This window comes from Lactuca virosa, chromosome 7, assembly GCF_052849685.1.
Source record: "Lactuca virosa cultivar CGN04683 chromosome 7, Lactuca_virosa_CGN04683_v6, whole genome shotgun sequence".
NCBI lineage: Eukaryota > Viridiplantae > Streptophyta > Magnoliopsida > Asterales > Asteraceae > Lactuca > Lactuca virosa.
The window spans coordinates 150,945,648-150,965,464 of NC_136432.1; the positions used below are offsets into that span (position 1 = coordinate 150,945,648).

A 19,817-nucleotide genomic window follows, 5' to 3' on the forward strand; every position below is an offset into this window, starting at 1 on the left:
TTAAGCAAATAAGTAGTTACAAATAACTAAGTAAAAAGAAGAGGATATTTCAGTTTCATCTGATCCTCTCGCTCCCAAGTGAATTCAGGTCCTCGCTTGGCGTTCCAGCGAACCTTCACTATCGGGATACGGCTTTGTTTCGTTTGCTTGACCTCCCGGTCCATGATCTCTACTAGTTCTTCCACGAAGTTGAGGCTCTCGTTGATCTCGATCTCGTCGAGTGGGATTACAAGAGTCTCGTCGGACAGACACTTTTTCAAGTTCGAGACGTGGAAAGTATAATGTACGTTACTGAGTTCGCGCGGTAAGTTAAGTTTGTAAGCTACAAGGCCGATTCTTGCGAGAATCTCGAAAGGCCCTATGTACCTTGGATTTAGCTTTCCACGCTTTCCGAAGCGTATCAAGCCCTTCCAGGGTGAGACCTTAAATAGAACACTGTCTCCCACCTAGAATTCCAACGGTTTCCTTCGTTTATCAGCGTAGCTTTTCTGTCGGTCTCTAGAGGCTTTCAATCGTTCACGAATCTGAACGATCTTCTCTGTCGTTTCCCGAATGATCTCCGGACCTGTGAGAGTGCTTTCAGGAACTCGTCCTTTAGCTAACTGGGTATCACCCACCTCAGCCCAACACAGAGGGGATCTGCACTTCCGGCCATAGAGTGCCTCAAATGGAGCAGCCTTTATGCTCGTGTGATAACTGTTGTTGTAGGAAAATTCGACAAGGGGTAAATGAGTATCCCATGCTTTCCCAAAGTCGATCACACAGGCTCGCAACATATCTTCCAAGGTATGGATAGTCCTCTCACTTTGTCCGTCGGTCTGTGGATGGTAGGCTGTACTCATGTCCAGCCTAGTTCCTAGGGAACTTTGTAGCGACTGTCAGAACCTCGAAGTGAATCTACTATCTCTGTCGGAGATAATGGATATGGGAACACCGTGCAGTCGTACAATCTCCCGAATGTAGGTCCTTGTAAGCTTCTCCATCTTGTCTGTTTCTTTAATAGGCAGGAAGTGTGCGGACTTGGTCAATCTGTCGACGATGACCCATATGGTATCAAGTCCACCCGTTGTCTTGGGCAACTTGGTTATGAAGTCCATAGTGATCCGCTCCCACTTCCATTCAGGAATTTCAGGTTGTTGCAGTAGACCTGAGGGTTTCTGGTATTCGACCTTAACCTTTGCGCAAGTAAGGCATTTACTTACGAAGGTAGCAATCTCTGCTTTCATGTTAGGCCACCAGTATAGCTTTTTAAGATCCAGATACATCTTATCTGAACCTGGGTGGACGGAATAACGAGTGTTGTGTGCCTCGGTCATGACCAAGTCTCTGAAGCCACCGCGTTTCGGTGTCCTAATCTGCTCCATGAGGTATAAGGCTCTGCCACCCTTGACTTCCAAGTTCTTATCCATCCCTCTTAGGGATTCACTCGCCACATTTTCAGGTTTCAAAGCGTCGAGCTGAGCCTCCTTAATCTGCGTGGACAAGTGTGAATGGATAGTTAGAGTCAAAGATTTGACTCTACGACCAGAGTATTCTTTCCGACTTAGGGCATCAGCTACTACGTTGGCTTTACCCGGATGATAACGAATTTCGCATTCGTAATCACTGAGTAGCTCGACCCACCGTCGTTGTCTCATGTTGAGCTCCTTCTGGTCGAATATATGTTGTAGGCTTTTGTGGTCTGTAAAGATCGTGCTTTTTGTACCATACACGTAGTGTCTCCAGATCTTCAGAGCAAACACAACTGCTCCTAGTTCAAGATCGTGGGTGGTGTAGTTGACTTCGTGTGTCTTCAGCTGTCTCGAGGCATAGGCGATGACCTTACCTCGTTGCATCAGAACACAGTCGAGCCCTTGATTTGAAGCATCGCAATAGACAACGAAGTCTTCTATCCCTTCGGGGAGGGATAGTATTGGTGCGGTGCACAAGGCTCGTTTGAGCGTTTGGAGCGCTCTCTCTTGCTTCTCTTCCCAGTCAAAGGCCACGCCCTTCTGGGTCAGTGTGGTAAGAGGTTTCGCAATGCGGGAGAAGTTCTGAATGAACCTGCGATAGTAGCCAGCGAGACCTAGAAATTGACGAATTTCTGTAGGTGTCTTCGGTGCTGACCAGTTCTCATTGGCCTTGATTTTGGAAGGGTCCACGTGAATTCCCTCTTCACTGACTACGTGGCCCAAGAATTCGACTCTTCGAATCCAAAATTCGCACTTAGAGAACTTCGCATAGAGCTTCTCCGATCGTAATGTTTCTAAGACTCTTCGTAGGTGTTGACTATGTTCCTCCTTACTTCGAGAGTAGATGAGTATGTCATCGATGAAGACAATGACGAACTGATCCAAGTAAGGACGACACACCCTATTCATTAAATCCATGAATACAGCGGGCGCGTTTGTTAATCCGAATGGCATCACTACGAATTCGTAGTGCCCATAACGAGTTCGGAAGGCTGTCTTGGGAACATCCTCCTCTAACACTCGTAGTTGGTGGTATCCGGATCGTAGATCTATCTTCGAGAAGTAGTTGGCTCCTTGAAGTTGATCAAATAAATCGTCAATGCGGGGTAAGGGATAACGATTTTTAATGGTAAGCTTGTTGAGTTCCCTGTAGTCGATGCACATACGAAACGATCCGTCTTTCTTCTTGACGAACAAGACCGGTGCCCCCCATGGTGAGAAGCTTGGCCTAATGAATCCCTTCTTGAGAAGTTCGTTAAGCTGACTGGAAAGTTCCTGCATCTCCGCCGGTGCCAGACGATATGGAGATTTGGCTACTGGAGTAGCCCCTAGCACTAAGTCGATTCTGAACTCGACTTGGCGTTGTGGTGGTAATCCTGGGAGTTCTTCTGGAAAGATGTCGAGAAAGTCGCGTACTTCTGGGATGTTCTGAATGTCTTTCACTTCTTGACTCGTATCAACGATGTGAGCGAGAAATATATGACATTCCTTCGTAAGCATTTCTGAGCCTGGATGCACGAAATGATGCGAAAACTCATACTAGGTTTGTCACCGTAGATAATTAGAGTTTCGCTGTTAGGAAGGTTAAGACGAACTGCTTTTTCAAAGCACAAGATGTCGGCGAGATGAAGACTTAACCAATCCATGCCGATAATGACGTCGAAACTTTTAATTGGGACCGGCATGAGGTCTATCTTGAAAGTATGGCCATCTAAAGTTAGAGTACAACCTACGTATGTGCAGTTAGTACTTTCCGTTTTCCCGTTTGCCATTTCTACAGTGAATGATTTATCTAGTGCACGTGGTTTTTGTTTAAGCAGGTGTGCAAATTCCTGGTTTACGAAGCTTTTCTCCGCTCCACTGTCGAAAAGTATGCAAGCATATGAGTTATCGAGGAGAAACGTACTAGTAACTATCGTAGGATCAACAACGACTTCCTCGTGGCCTATGGCAAGAACTCTTCCTACTCCGCCAGCTATCCCTGCCTTAGGGCAGTTCCTCTTGTAGTGGCCCACTTCGCCACAACCGTAGCAAGCTTGGCCTACCCCGGCGTTAGGAACTTGAGCGGTCGGCTTTGCTGGAGTCTTGCAGAAACGGACAGTATGCCCCCTTCTATTGCAGTTAGTGCACTGCATTTCCCGGCAAGGTCCGTTGTGATGGAAGGTGCATTTGTTGCACCTCGGAAGATTACCGGCATAAGGCTTCGCTGGTAAGGGATTAGCAGGGACAACAGGAATTAATGTGGCAGCATTGATGGTAACTAGTTGTTGCCTCTTTGAGGATTCTTGCGAACCCCGCTTTTCCTCTTGTTCCACCCCTTTTTCTTGTTGTTGTTGTTTCCCTTTTGTTGTTCAGGTGTAGAAATCGATGGGTTCTGGTGGTTTCCGTGATCTATAAGAGATTGTGCCAGCTCTTTGGCACTGTCAAAAGTAACAGGCCTGGATGCTAATACACTTGACTGGATCTGGGGCGACAGTCCCCAAATATATCTCTCTATTTTCTTGCTCTCAAGAGCAACCATATCAGGGCAAAGAATTGCCAGATCACAGAATCTATTAGTATAAGTTGATACGTCAGAACCAACCATTTCAAGACCCCAGAGTTCCTGTTCGAGTTTTTGAATTTCCCCTCGTGGACAGTACTCTCTCATCAGCATGGCTTTCAAGTTTTCCCAACTTATCGAATTTGCCACTATTAGAGTCAGTGACTTAACGTGGCCATTCCACCAAGTTAAAGCCCTGTCAGAAAAGGTACAAGTAGCAAACTTGACCTTATTGTTCTCTGGGCAGGCGCAGATTTCAAAGACTGCTTCTGTCTTTTCGATCCACTGCCTTAAGATCATAACCCCTCCAGTTCCATTGAAATTTCTGGGTTTGGCATTCGTAAAATCCTTGTAGGTGCATTCCCGGGAGCGCCCATGGCTCTCGCCATGGTTGGAATGAGGTGCACCTGTTCCCGATCCACTAGGGACATGAGTATTGATGTGGGACTTGGCAGCCGCTACGGCCGCCGTGACAGCTGCTTGGAACATAGCAGCGTCGAACTGAGGAGGTGGTGGTGGTATCGGTGTTTCGTTATTATTGTTACGCCTCGGATTTCTGCGAGGAGGCATCTTTTAACTATAAGTTTAGAAAGATGAAGAAATTGATAAGAATTCAATAGGAAAGTTGATGAAAATGACTCATGGACTAACTCTTCATAGTCCAACAGCATGATTAAATGTAGCTCTAGAACTAACAGATGATAGCATTTGGATAATAATTTCCATGAGATTAGGTACCTGTCAATATTATTGAAATTATAGATGTAACAAGTTCGGGAAAAATGGCCTAGTAGGAGGCCTTACATCAACCAAGATGGGAAAATTTTGACAGGACTACGACCAAATCAAGACCTAACAGGTCTAAGATTTACAGAGATAGGAAATTAGACCAGAGTTTTACATAACTAGGTTATATCCAAAAGAGAAGTCGATAAGATTCTATCGGCGACGAGAACTACTAGAGTGAGTTCTTGATTCCGACAGAAGGCGTTCTATGTCCCTCACACGCCTGTCAGATCTTAATTGCTGAGCTCGAAGTTCCCTGACTTCAGCTTGGGTTCCAGCAAGTTCTCTCTGCAGAGCTGCATTGTGGACCAGAGTCCTTTCATGAGCAAACTCTAGTTGGCGAATGCGTACTGTGTTAACGCCAGAGTTGGCGTCAATCTCCATGACTCGGTCGATAGCAGCTCGACCCTATTCGGTGTTCCGGGAAATCCTACGAACCATGATGGGTAGGACCCTGTCAGCTGAACCTCCCTCAGTGAGGTTGTAGAAGCTTCTGTCTCCATTGTAGGGGATGGGTTGACCCTGTTCCTGACTCCATCTATTCAAGTTCGTGGCCCACAGAGGTGTGGGTCCTTGAAATGCTGGACGAGGGTTTGGGTCATGAGCAGCTTGGGGTAGATTGTTGACTTCTGGTTCTGAGTCAGAACTATCAGAAAAGCCTTCAGCTTCGTGATCATCCAAGGGAATTGGGTGATCATTCTCTAGCTCTTCTCCGAGCCATCCAGCATTGCCGTGGTTAGGGTAGTACGGGTCGCCATGGGGATGGAATCCAGCCATGATATCTACGTGAGAAAAGGGATATAAGAAGAAATTAATAGACGTACTAACTAAGATAATTATAAGATGATCTTTATCAGTTACTTCAATACATGTTTAGCGCATACCAGTTATATGTACTCAGGACAGGATAGACCTTCGAATAAGTGACCCTAACTCTAAGCCTACAACCAAACAAGGAGAAGAAGTAAAGCAAAAGATTCACAGATTCTAAGTCTATGACGTCCTATATACATATAATCTTAGTGTATCCACTCAGAAACTATTGACCTACTGATAAAGACCTTTTAATTCTCAAATAAGTAATTATAGTAACACCAAATACCCCTATGGTATTTCATTGTGGTAATGTTGGTAAGTTTTTAGACTTGTTGCCATATCACAACCATTCTTGGGCATGTGCAAATCACTCCTCGGACCAGCATAGTTGATCAGGCTATGCCACTCCCAGGACTGACCATACATCCCCGAGCTTACTTGTGATATACAACAATCGTAATACTTTTGTTCTTGTCATTGTGACACTGATTTTAGTATGAATGCAGGCATGTATACTTAGTTAAATATTTTATTATTTAAAAGTATAAACTCTTGGTCAGAGTATTTTAATCCCAATGTATTTATAGTCTGTATATCTTTTATGGGTTGATATACTCAATTCACTATAAACAAAGCTCTGATACCAATCTGTCACACCCCAAAACCAGAACGGCGGAAACGTTCAGGGGTGGAGGACGTCATGTAAAGTATCATAACAGTGCAAAGTAGTAAACAAGCAACAACATCATCCATTGCATTAAAAGTAAAGTTTTAATACATGAGTGTTCTTTCATAGTAATAAGACACCAAAATATGTAATCAAAATAAAAGACGAGTCTTGTCTGTGCTCCGTCTTCTCAAAACCTGGTCATCGTACCTGTCTACTGGTGACCTGAGAATACAAGTTATTTTGAAAGTGCAGATTAGCATAAAGCTGGTGAATTCATAAGTATTATGGTGCCATTGGTTTGAAAAGCTGTTATGAAAGACTTGTAAATATTTGATGAAACATTTAGTATAAGTGTGAAAACCCTAGAAAATCCCATATTTCCTACTAGTATGAAAGGTAGTCTTCTACCAAGACCTGAATGCTTTGAAAGTTGCATTTCTGTATCAATGAAAGTTTTTCCCATGTGCGACTATTATTATAAATATATAGCCTACCTCATCATTTATGTGAATGTGTCTCAAAATAAAAGTAAAAGGGAAATTATATAATCATTTAAGTATTATCCTTTGGTACTAGGATAAACACGGCATAGTAATTGCCGAATAGTATTAACCGTAGACATCCGTCGATGTGCATTTTCCCTCTGTAGCTAACAGCTGGGTGTAGAATGGTTAGTCCCGTACATATATAATAGTATCTACACATATAATATGTAATAGTATCTCATCATATAGTATCTATGTAACAGAATCCATGTAAAAGTATCCATGTAATGATATCCATGTAATAGTATCTCTTCATATTGCATGTAATGTATTAGTATAGACTCATGAATGAACTGACTCTTGTGTAATTCCTTGTAATATGAATAGTAGTTTGTATCCCCTAAACTATACCTATAATAGTTTACTGGAATGTAAATTGAATGTCCAAGTAGGTTTATACACCCTTGCTACACAAGAGTGTTGGAACTGAAGAAAGAATGAAAGCTCTCATATCAATACATATGTATATGAAACATAAGTGTATAGATATGGTTTTTAACAATAAGTTGAAAGAGGTTTTGTAAAACATTTAAGAGTTTTGAACAATAAATAATGATGACTTGATGTCAGTTTATAAAAAGATTCAAAAGTAAATCATTTGATAACAAAGTATAAAACAGTCGAAAACTATTGTATTTATCTCATTTTGAAGTATGTGAACTCAGTTGGTTGAAAACACAGTTATAAATCACATGTGATTGATTCTATAACTTCCTGTTTTCTACTTGTATCCCCCCCCCATGAAAGCATTTAAAATCATTTAAAAGATTGATTAAGGGGTATGAACTCACCTGTAGTGGGTGGTTGTGGATGAACTGAATGATGTAGGATCCTAAGTGTCAAGTGAAGACTTGTACACACACAATGATCCTAGTTAACATATAATCCCATATATGTATCCAATTAGTCATAAAACAACTAATTAACCAAGTTTAAGACATCCTAAGACATATAAAACACTTGATTTAAGTGCTATAAGTCATAAGGATTGCATCTAAGGGTGGTAGGACCTTGCTATTGAGTTTGGGGTTCAAGGGTAAACTTCCTTGGAGTTTACGGTTTTGTGACCATAACTCCTTGAGTTTACGGTCGTAAACCCATGAGTTTACGGCCGTAAACTCATGTTTCTTGACCATTTTGTGTTCTGAAGCCTTAAAGATCACAAGAAACATTCCTACTTCATGTTTAAGCCTTAGGAAGAGGTTAGGGCACCATTTCACTCCTTTTTAGGAGTTTACGGTCCTTGGACCATTTCCCTTTGGGTTTACGGCCGTAAACCCAAATGGTTTGTGGTCTTTTGATGTTTTCAAGTCCTAAACACATTAAGGAAGGGATCTAGGCTAGTTTCCAAGGCTTAGAAGGGACTAGGGCACACTTTGGCACCCTTTTTAGGGTTTACGGTCCAAGGTGTTCTTGGACCGTAAACACCTTTGATCCTTGGTTTCCTTGGTGTTTTCTTGATGTATAGAAGTGTAACAAGCCTTATTATACTCTAGGATAGAAGTACTTACAAGATAGAGGCTTGAAAAGGTGCTAAAAGTCCAAGAACACTAGTGTGTGTTCTTGGTGAAACTTGAAGATCTAACCTTTTGGAATGATTTCACGGATGAAAGTGTGTTAAATCACTAGATTAAGTAATATATCAACTTATTAGGGCTAGAAACACTTACAAGTTGAAGATCTTGAAGAATTGTTGGATGATACTTGAGAGAGAATTGAGTTTGGATCTTGAATTTGTGAAAAATGGTAAATAATGACTAAGTGTCATATATATACCCCCAATTTAGGGTTTACGGCCGTAAACACCTTTGTTTAGGCCGTAAACTCCAAACTCTTGGAGCTTTGGGACTTTATTGTTGCACAATAAACCCTAGAGCGTCCTCTCTCCTGGTATCTCCTGAAGTACTAACCTTAAAATACTCAAACTTATTCCAAAAAGCTTGAAAATTAGCAGAAACAGTTTTGACTCCTATTGAAGTGACTGGTTGTACAGAATAGAAATTTCGTGTTGTCACACTATGATGTTTTATGATACATGACTTATGATTTTACTTATGACTTTTGATGGTTTATGATTTTAATAATGATTTGAAAACAAAAATTTTGGGTCGCATTTTTGGGATGTTACAAATATTAGTGTAATGAAAAAAATAGATTATATATTTATTAAAAGCAAATTAGTATGAGTGTATTTGATAATTTATGTAAGTTACATAATGAAATATATTATAAAATATTCTTTTTGAGATAAAAAATAAATAAAAAATAAAATATGATTAGAAATGAAACATTATTTACTCTATTTTTTTTAGTTCATATTTGAAGGAAAAAATGGAGATAGTCTTATATAAAAAGCTATATTGAGAATAATTTTTTTTGTTGTGTGGATGTAGTAGGTCTAAACCTTTTTAGATAGGTCCTAAAATAATTACTATAAATTATATATATATATTTTTTCAGAATTTAGATGGTTTATGTAATCACCTTGATACCATCGCCCTTGATTTTTGATAAACGATAAAAAAAAAAAAAATGACCCTGGTTGATATCTTTAGTTGTGAAAGTAGATATAATAAAAAAAAATATTTAATGAAAAAGTAGGTTACAATTGTTTGCTCATAAACATAGTCTAAATAAGATATCATACTTGAGTTTCGATATACCAAAAGGCCTTTTGGCCTAGCGGTAAGAGTGATCATTTCAAATGAGAGGCCATGCGTTCAAGTCTCGTAGGAGACATAGATGATATTTAGGAATAAGTTTAGATAGTTTTCCGTTTCGATATCATTTTTCTTACACTCGAAGCATTATGATATACCTCTACTAATGGCGAGCCTACATTCATCTAGGGTGTCATGGACGCCCACGATTTTGGAAAATTTTCTATAAATTATGCTGTAAAATTTTAATGAAAATATAAATTTAAAATGGTGACAATACAAATAATAATAATAAAAATAAGTAGTTTTGGAATTTTTATACATTAATATTCAACGGTAGAAAAGTTTTAAAATAAGTATATTAGCAAAGTTGTATTTATCTGTTTCCAAAAATATATCATATTGATAGGTAATTTATTTAATTTTTAGTTATATTTTCTTTGAAATAGTCTTTATTGTTTATTTGTCTATAAATCAATATGTCATTATAGTGTTTATATTATTTATAAAATAAGATTGGTGACTAATTTATGATTGATTGTCTATTATAAATTGAGAAATATATGTTAAATAATATTAACAATGATAAACCTATATATTGTTTTCAAAATAATAACACTCATTCATGGACGTTATTTCGCAGATTGTTTATATTGTTTATAGAATAGATTAAAATGAATTTTGTGTATAGTATAATAGTCGTATTTTCATATGTTTAAATTTTAACCAATATCACATAATGCTCGTAGAATCAAAAATTAAAACTTCATTATGTACTTATGAATTAATAAAGCTCCTTTCAATTTTTTTCATATCAAAATTCTAATTATTTCTCTTCTTGGAAAGGAATATTTACAGAATCTCCTTTTAGATACCATACTACATTTTGCATATTTATTTTAATTGAAATAAATTTAAAATACTCATTTAATAATAAATAAATTTATATTAAATCTTTTTTATTTCTCGAAAAAATGGGCGACGTTTACAAGGGTGAAAGTAGGAGCATGTTAAGGCGATGCTCCATAAGACGACAATTTTGACATCAGAAACAAAGGCCACGTCACTCCGGCAAACTCCCAATAAGCCGGGGAAACGACAAAAGCGAGATCTTTCCTCCACCACCGCTGCCACCGCCACCGCCGCCGCATCGACCACCACCACCACCATTGCACCCTTATTAGTCTTCCTCGACGGTGGGTTTATGCATAAACAGCTGTAAAGACCAACAGACAGAAACCAAGAGTCTTGCCTAGTATGCTGCTTACCTTCCCTTAACATCTCCGTCAACCTTCGCCATTTAAATACTCCATAAAAAGCCACCTCTTTGCCTCTCTTTCTATAGCCAAAAAAAATAAATTCTCTCTCTCTCTCTCTCTCTCTCTCTCTCTCTCTCTCTCTCTTCTTTCTCTCTCTAGGGTTTTGGTCTTGACGCAAAGATCTACCAAACCCACATTCATATTCATGGCTTTCTCCTCTCTTCTCCGATCGACCAACCCACCACCTGTTCTTGAAGCATCCCGTCAATCACTCTCTGCCCCTTCATTTTCTAGCCGATCACAGGTCCCTGTTGTTTGTTTGAATTTTTTTTTTCGTGATGATTTATGCTCCAGTTTTCACTTTCTTCTTTTGCATCGTCTTTAATCCTTTATCTTTCTTCAGGTGTCATCGGTGAAGCTTCAGTCCAACTTATTTGGTGCTGCCGTTTCCGGAGAATCTTCGTCTTTACAGTTGAGTTTTGTTTCTGTTCTCTGCTTTTCATTTATTACGATGATCATATGATCAATTGTTCCCCTTTTTCTATTCAAAAATTGGTTCCATTGTTTATCTAATCACACAGGATATCTCACGCACGATGCATCAATCCAATCAAAGCCACAGCCACCGAGACGCCTCCAACTGTTCCAAGTAAGAACATGTATAAACGTTAATTGCATGCCTTCTATCTGTTCGATGTAATGTTTTTCTGACAAATTCCATGTAATTGAATTTTCTATAGAGTCCAGTACCAGTGGCAAGACCAAGGTCGGAATTAATGGTATGATTTCTGAATTTATTGCTGTTTGTTTATATCATCTGCCAATCTGTATGCTAATTTTACCCATATGGTAGTACAAATTTTAAACTGTTTTGTTAACTTGAAACTTGATCAAAAAAAATTGCAGGTTTTGGAAGAATTGGAAGGTTGGTATTGAGAATAGCAACGTTTAGAGATGACATTGAGGTTGTTGCAGTCAACGACCCTTTTATTGATGCCAAATACATGGTAAGGATGAGCTTCATTGTAACTATGAGTCATGATTAGTCTAACATTTTGGCCTTTTTAAGTCCATGATCATCCACAATGCATAGTTTAATGGAAGAGTTGAAAGAGGTCATTTGAGTCCTTGATAATTCATAAATATTGATTCTTAATTGCCATTTTCAGGCTTACATGTTGAAGTATGATTCTACTCATGGTCTTTTTCAAGGAACCATCAATGTTGTTGATGAATCCACTTTGGAAATCAATGGGAAGCAAATAAAAGTAACCAGCCAAAGGTATTTATTTATTTATTTATTCCTTTTGTTTCATGTGAAATGACCTTTTGATCCTTAAGTCCTTAAACATCAATTATATATGCTCAGAGACCCTGCAACGATTCCATGGGGTGATTTTGGAGCTGACTATGTTGTAGAATCTTCTGGTGTTTTTACAACACTTGATACTGCTTCAGCACACAAGAAGGTAAACCATCGGGTTTGGTTCACTCTTCTAAAAGGCGTTTATACCCCTGGTCTGATTTGATTTTTTTGGTGACAATGACTCAATATGCAGGGTGGTGCCAAGAAGGTGGTGATCTCAGCTCCATCAGCTGATGCCCCTATGTTTGTTGTAGGGGTAAATGAGTCCACATACAAGCCAAATATGGATATTGTATCTAATGCAAGCTGCACCACTAACTGCTTGGCTCCTTTGGCTAAGGTACTGGACTACTATTCTTTTGAGTTCTTCTCATTCGTCTTTTTTTTTTTTTTTGTCAATTTATAAATCAAATTTATTATTTATTATTAATCAACATTCTTTGCTAAAAGGCTACTCTTTTTTATTTTTATATATAGGTAGTTCATGAGGAGTTTGGTATTGTTGAAGGTTTGATGACAACTGTACATGCAACTACAGGTCTTGACATTTATTTAAACCCTCATTTTTATTCTCTTTATATATATATATATATATATATATATATATATATATATATATATATATATAATTTTCATTTAAATTTATTAAATTGTTGTTATATTATTTTGTTTTCAGCTACACAAAAAACCGTTGATGGACCTTCAATGAAGGATTGGCGTGGAGGACGTGGTGCTGCACAAAACATCATCCCCAGTTCCACTGGTGCTGCCAAGGTATATATATTATTTTTATATAAAAATGAAATGTAAATTTTTATATTCTTTTTTATAAATCTTTTTATATTTTATAAAAAAAAAAAAAAGGCTGTGGGGAAGGTGTTGCCAGAGCTAAATGGAAAGCTTACCGGAATGGCTTTTAGGGTTCCAACAGCAAATGTTTCTGTTGTGGATTTAACTTGTCGACTTGAGAAGAAAGCTTCTTATGAAGATGTGAAAGCTGCTATAAAGTATGGTGTTTTTTTTTTTTTTTTTGAGACGTGAAATGTCTTTTTTACCCTTGTAAGTTGATTGCTGTTATTTGTAAATGATGTTTGTTGGTGATTGGAAAATTGAAGGTATGCCTCTGAGGGTCCCATGCAAGGAATTCTTGGGTACACTGATGAAGACGTTGTGTCCAATGATTTCGTTGGTGATTCCAGGTCTTTATTTTTTTTTTTAAATATTTAATTTTCATATTTGAAATTGTTAGCAATCTCTCATTTTTACTTTAAAAAAAATATATTTTGTAGGTCAAGTATTTTTGATGCGAAAGCTGGGATAGGGCTAAGCACGTCATTTGTGAAGTTGGTGTCATGGTATGACAACGAATGGGGTTACAGGTAACATAAAACACATCCCGTCTCTTTTTCACTATTTGTTTGTTACATAACAGGATATGACATGATAGAACATGTTGTACTGTGTTTGACTTTGACTGATTAGGGTTCATCTGATTGTGTGCAGTAACCGGGTCTTGGACCTGATAGAGCATATGGCGTTGGTGGCAGCCGTTTCCACCTGAGTTTGTTTCAAGGGCAAATATGTCCTTTCCTTGCATTTTTTTTCCCGTGAAAAAGCTAGTGTAGAATTGAACGGATGACTTGATGTTTGAAATAAAGAAATTTATCTACTTCATACTTGCCATCATATGACATGATTCGTTTTGCATGGTGTGCTTTTTGATGTTATTTTACTTAATTTGCACAAAATAATGATTAGAACGATTTTAAGTTTAGTGTTTGGGTAAAAATGATTTGTCATTTTGATTGTCTGGTTGTTTGGGGGTCTAGGGCCAAATGCAAGAATAGAAGACTGAATATACAATGAAAGGAAAAATGCAATATTAACCCTCCTTTTAACCTTAAATTTAGGATTTTATAAAGGACTTATATATTTATATTCTTATTACTAAGAATAATGATTGTTGGAATTATAGATGGTTATCTTTTAAAAAGCATATTGTCAAATCGATAAAACCATATACTTTTGTTGTATATTTAAAAAAACTATTAAAAATAAGAAATATATTAAATTATGATTATGTGTTCTTTTGTTGTATACTTAAAAAAACTATTAAAAATAAGAAATATATTAAATTATGATTATGTGTTGATTATGAATTTGAAATTGTTTATTTGAAGTGTTTATTGATTTAGTGCGGTTTAATATCGGTAATAATATGCAAGAAAATATTGTTTTAAGAGTCTTGTTAAGATTGAGACCATGATTGTATGATCTTACAACTAAAAAACAATCTAATAAGATCAGTTTTGGAGTAAGATAGAACTTAAGAACTTAAGATCATATAATCTTACAGGTAAAAAAAAATCTAATAAAATTAGTTTTGGAGTATGATAGAACTTAAGATTGTATATAGATCCGATCTCATTAGTTCTTTTAATTTTGGTGTTTGGTGTCTAAAACACTAAAACCGTAAAATCTAAAGTGTATTTAACCTTAGAAAATGATCTCACATGAGGGGATGGAATATCTTAGTTGATAATTTTGCCATGAGACTTTGAGGTTGACATGTTCCTAATCATGGATGTGAAAGGAATTGGAGTGTTTTTGAGTTGACAACTTATAAGTTACAACACTTCCATTTCAATCATAATTTAAATATATTGTTACCCAATTTCTCAATTATTTCTTTATTATGTTGTTTAGGTAGAGGTTATAAGAGAAAATCGATTACAATTACAAAAATTAACGATTTTGTGTATATGATATACTATAACTTGAAGATAACTGGAACCTAAGGAAAAAAAAAAAGCTTGGTAATGATGTAACTAGACTTAAAATTGAATTTTGATGATGTTAATTCCGATAATGAATGACTTTACGACGATAAATTTTCTCATGAAATGTTGATTAACTTTTTTAATGGGTCTTCAAGTCGGTCTCAAGCACACGATACTGATTGAGATGATGACTTCTTTGAAAAAGCCACAAGAGAAGTCAAAGCTGAAATAAGTATCAAGGTTGACAAGGAGGGAGGCTCGGACGTAGTGATTGGGCAAAAGAGGGAAGAATGAGGATGAGTATTCTGATGGAGGTGGAGAGTTGAAGAGAGAGAAGGGAAAAAGACCTTGATATAGGGAAAAAATAGGAACACTGCCTCACCCACTTCGGTACCCACAATACCTATTCTTCAATCGGAACAATTATGTGCATCCTAAGGTATCAATCGCATGACTCATTATTCTATTACTTTATGATTTTACGGTTTTTGACAAAAATAGTTTTTTGTTTATGTGTCATGTTTTGTTTTCTTTGCAGATAATAGAAGAGATTTTGGAAAAAATGATTTGAATTTAGAATATGAAAATGATGTCCACGTACCAATTCCAATATTAAGTTAAATTAGGTAATTAAATCTCGACTTTATGTATTATCTTCTAAGCTTTTTACTAGTGTTTTAAACATTTTATCATTTTTCAACAACACAACAAATATGCCGTTTCATGTTTTAAACTCATAACTATTTTATTTTGGTTGGATCTTTACCATCCCAATCATATCATACTTCATTTTGACAAATTTGGTTATAACTCATATATTAGTATTTCAATTTTAAATAATTCAACATTATTTAGAAATGTTTTTTTTATTAAGGGGTTTTTACATGAAAGTCCTTGACTGTGTCAAAATTTATCGTTTTGAGTCTATGACGATTTCTTATGCATTAATGCCCAAAGTTTGCTAAGTTTTTTCTTTATTTTTCCCTTGTTACATGTAATAATGAGTTTCCAGGTTACCATGAAATCGAATTTTCATAAAAAAAAAAAAACATTTATATTTTTACCTTAAGTTTGTTTGTTTTTTTTTGTTATATATATATATATATATATATATATATATATATATATATATATATATATATATATATATATATATAGACACACATTTCATAGAAGTTTAAATATGTATTTATGTTTCTAGAAATATAAATATACTTCTAAAAACATAAAAATATGTATTTAGAAGCATAAATATATATTTTTACATTTTTAAGAAGTATAATTTTTTTAGAAGTATAAATATGTATTAATATTTCTTTAGAAATATAAATTGTATTTTTATGTTTTTAGAGGTATTGAGATATAAATATGTATTTTTGTCTTTTTAGAAGTATAAAATATAAATATGTATCTATACTTAAAAATACGTATTTATATTTTATAAAAGCATATTTATACGATATTTTATTAAACTTTGTTTCGTGTATAAAATATGTTTTTCTACATTAATACGTATAATATAAAAAAACATGCCTAGGATAAAAAAACATTAAAGATTTGTAAACTTAAGGTTCTTTTTTTTATAAATTTGGTTTGATAATAACTTGAAAAACCTGATATTATAAGTAAAAAAAAAAACTTTACACATTAACAAACAAAAATTGTAAAATAAACCTACAAAATTTTACACATATAAAAACTTTTATGTCAAAACCATTTTATTAATTTGTTAAATGACCAATGTTTTCCAAGTCACAAAAATCGTTTATCTGATTATAAAAATTTATAACAACAAAAACACATTCTAGAATTGTCGGACTTATTTTGTTAAAATTAATTGTATTACCAAATATTTTATAATAAACACTGCAAAATGCAAACACCCATTTTCTTGTTGGACATGGAGTGTTCGTCTTAAACAGTGAGGTCTTCCATCGCCAGCCGCCTGCCCTTTCCACCATTTAAATACTCCCAAAAGGGCTGCTCTTTCAACCCAAAAGCCACATTTTTTTTATTTCTCTCGCTAGGGTTTTTCTCCTTTTAAGCATACCCCTTTGAAGAACACAACAGAGAGATCTTCTTCTACCAACCCACATTCATGGCTTTCTCATCTCTTCTCAGATCTACAACCCCATCTCCAGTTCTTCAAGCCTCCAATCATCAATCGCTTTCCACCCCTACAAGATCGCAGGTTGCATTTCTTTCCTAAACTTTCTTCTCACCACCTTTCAAATTCTTGTCTCGTGGGATTTTTCCTTTTTCCCTTCTTCTTCTTTATCATCATTTCTCCTTCTGCAGGTATCATCTTTAAAATTTCAATCCACTGTTTTTGGTGCTGCCGTTTCTGGGAACTCTTCGTCGTCTTCACAGTTGAGTTTTGTTTTCGTTTTAAGGTTTTTTCGTCATCTGTTTCCCTTTCTTTTTCCATGAAATTAATCCCTTTCCACATTAATCACGCAGGAAACCACATGCATGCCGTATCCAGCCAATCAAAGCCACTGCCACTCAGGCACCTCCTGCTGTTTCGAGTAAGAAGTTGTATAAGCGTTCATAGCATGCCTTCTATCTGTTCGATGTTATGTTGAAGCTATTTTTAAAAAATTTCCTTTAACAAATTCTACCTGCTTTGATTTTCCATAGAGACCAGTACCGGAGGGAAGACCAGGGTTGGAATCAATGGTATGCTTTCTTAAAATTCTTAAGTTTTTCACGCTATGTTTCCAGATTTACTTTTGTACAGATACTTCATCAGATAAGATAATGAAAATAATGGTCTTAATGTTTCTGCGTATGTTTATCCATGGGTAGAATTTAAAGAACATCAATCTTGCAGGTTTTGGACGAATTGGAAGGTTAGTTTTGAGAATAGCAACATTTAGAGATGATATTGAGGTTGTCGCAGTCAACGACCCTTTTATTGATTCCAAGTACATGGTAAGGGTTTAAGCATATGATGATTTTGTAAAAATTACATCAGTTTATTTAAAAGACAATTGTGTGAGATGATTTATGATTCCCCTTTTCAGGCTTACATGTTGAAGTATGATTCTACTCATGGCTTATTCAAAGGAACCATCAAGGTTATTGATGAGTCCACTTTAGAAATCAATGGGAAGCAAATCAAAGTAACCAGCCAAAGGTATATATATTTATTTATCCTTTTTGTTACTTGTCAAGTTATCTTTTTTTTTTAAAAAAAAAATCCTAATAATCAATTTGTGTTCAGAGATCCAGCCACAATTCCATGGGGTGATTTTGGAGCTGACTATGTTGTAGAATCTTCAGGGGTTTTCACAACACTTGATAAGGCTTCAGCACATAAGAAGGTAAACCATTAAATGTTCTTGGTTTTAAGGTACAAAAGACGTTTATACCCCTGGTCTGATTTTGTTGGTGTGAATGACTCAATATGCAGGGTGGTGCCAAGAAGGTGGTGATTTCAGCTCCATCAGCTGATGCCCCTATGTTTGTTGTAGGGGTAAATGAGACAACATACAAACCAAACATGGATATTGTATCCAATGCCAGCTGTACTACTAACTGCTTAGCCCCTTTAGCCAAGGTACTTGTCTTTTCCTGTATGTACGGATAAAATGGCTGAATGGTTAAGTGCTTAATTGAAAAAGAAATAGCTCTTAATGTTTTTTATATAATGCCAATCCCTTTATATATATAGGTGGTTCATGAGGAGTTTGGTATCATTGAAGGTTTGATGACAACTGTACATGCAACTACAGGTCTTTACATTTATTTAAACCTTCATTTTCATTCTCTTTATATATATAATTTTCATTTAAATTTATTAAATTGTTGTTATATTATTTGTTTTCAGCTACACAAAAAACCGTTGATGGACCTTCAATGAAGGATTGGCGTGGAGGACGTGGTGCTGCACAAAACATCATCCCCAGTTCCACTGGTGCTGCCAAGGTATATATATTATTTTTATATAAAAATGAAATGTAAATTTTTATATTCTTTTTTATAAATCTTTTTATATTTTATAAAAAAAAAAAAAGGCTGTGGGGAAGGTGTTGCCAGAGCTAAATGGAAAGCTTACCGGAATGGCTTTTAGGGTTCCAACAGCAAATGTTTCTGTTGTGGATTTAACTTGTCGACTTGAGAAGAAAGCTTCTTATGAAGATGTGAAAGCTGCTATAAAGTATGGTGTTTTTTTTTTTTTTTTTGAGACGTGAAATGTCTTTTTTACCCTTGTAAGTTGATTGCTGTTATTTGTAAATGATGTTTGTTGGTGATTGGAAAATTGAAGGTATGCCTCTGAGGGTCCCATGCAAGGAATTCTTGGGTACACTGATGAAGACGTTGTGTCCAATGATTTCGTTGGTGATTCCAGGTCTTTATTTTTTTTTTTAAATATTTAATTTTCATATTTGAAATTGTTAGCAATCTTTCTCATTTTTACTTTAAAAAAAATATATTTTGTAGGTCAAGTATTTTTGATGCGAAAGCTGGGATAGGGCTAAGCACGTCATTTGTGAAGTTGGTGTCATGGTATGACAATGAGTGGGGTTACAGGTACATAAAAAAAATACATCCCTGTCTCTTTCTCATTATTTGTTTGTTACACAACACATGAAACAAGACATGATAACATGTTGTACTTTGTGTTTGACTTAACAGTGATTGATTGATGTGAGTGAGTTATGTGTTGTGTTTGTGTGCAGCAACCGGGTGTTGGACCTGATAGAGCATATGGCGTTGGTGGCAGCAGTTTCCAAGTAGTTAAATTAAGGAAGGAGTTTTCTTGATTTTTTGTATTAGACAGTAGACACACCATCTCTTATAGAGTGTTCTTGTTTTGTTTTGGGCAGTTTCAGTTTAGTTAATTTGGGATGAAATGGATTCAAAGTTTTGAGGAAATAAAAGATATATAATAATAGTATATGGTTGGCTTTTGCCACCTGGTGTTATTATTTTGGCA

The 19,817-nt window shown here is 36.1% G+C and overlaps 2 protein-coding genes across 2 annotated transcripts; both read left to right on the top strand.

Moving 5' to 3' along the window:
- Positions 1–10,521: 10,521 nt before the first annotated feature.
- Positions 10,522–13,802, top strand: LOC145124373 (glyceraldehyde-3-phosphate dehydrogenase GAPCP1, chloroplastic-like). The gene is made up of 14 exons (XM_079059694.1): positions 10,522–11,033; positions 11,133–11,200; positions 11,311–11,378; positions 11,470–11,508; positions 11,636–11,736; positions 11,899–12,011; positions 12,099–12,198; positions 12,289–12,435; positions 12,573–12,633; positions 12,772–12,869; positions 12,960–13,102; positions 13,211–13,294; positions 13,385–13,474; positions 13,599–13,802. The coding sequence occupies exons 1-14, from the start codon at positions 10,935–10,937 to the stop codon at positions 13,654–13,656; spliced, it is 1,269 nt and encodes a 422-aa protein (XP_078915820.1). The 5' UTR covers positions 10,522–10,934; the 3' UTR covers positions 13,657–13,802.
- A 3,002-nt stretch (positions 13,803–16,804) lies between these two features.
- LOC145124374 (glyceraldehyde-3-phosphate dehydrogenase GAPCP2, chloroplastic-like) lies at positions 16,805–19,817 on the top strand. Its single transcript, XM_079059695.1, has 14 exons — positions 16,805–17,066; positions 17,174–17,244; positions 17,336–17,403; positions 17,516–17,554; positions 17,709–17,809; positions 17,902–18,014; positions 18,102–18,201; positions 18,291–18,437; positions 18,552–18,612; positions 18,708–18,805; positions 18,895–19,037; positions 19,146–19,229; positions 19,322–19,411; positions 19,561–19,817. The coding sequence occupies exons 1-14, from the start codon at positions 16,974–16,976 to the stop codon at positions 19,616–19,618; spliced, it is 1,266 nt and encodes a 421-aa protein (XP_078915821.1). The 5' UTR covers positions 16,805–16,973; the 3' UTR covers positions 19,619–19,817.

Excerpts from the sequence above, each read along its gene's own strand:
- LOC145124373 (XM_079059694.1), top strand. The coding sequence starts at position 10,935 with ATGGCTTTCTCCTCTCTTCTCCGATCGACCAACCCACCACCTGTTCTT. Across the intron at positions 11,509-11,635 it reads GACCAAGGTCGGAATTAATG|GTTTTGGAAGAATTGGAAGG; the intron begins GTATGATTTCTG and ends AAAAAATTGCAG. Across the intron at positions 12,012-12,098 it reads ATAAAAGTAACCAGCCAAAG|AGACCCTGCAACGATTCCAT; the intron begins GTATTTATTTAT and ends ATATATGCTCAG.
- LOC145124374 (XM_079059695.1), top strand. The coding sequence starts at position 16,974 with ATGGCTTTCTCATCTCTTCTCAGATCTACAACCCCATCTCCAGTTCTT. Across the intron at positions 17,810-17,901 it reads TTATTGATTCCAAGTACATG|GCTTACATGTTGAAGTATGA; the intron begins GTAAGGGTTTAA and ends TCCCCTTTTCAG. Across the intron at positions 18,015-18,101 it reads ATCAAAGTAACCAGCCAAAG|AGATCCAGCCACAATTCCAT; the intron begins GTATATATATTT and ends ATTTGTGTTCAG.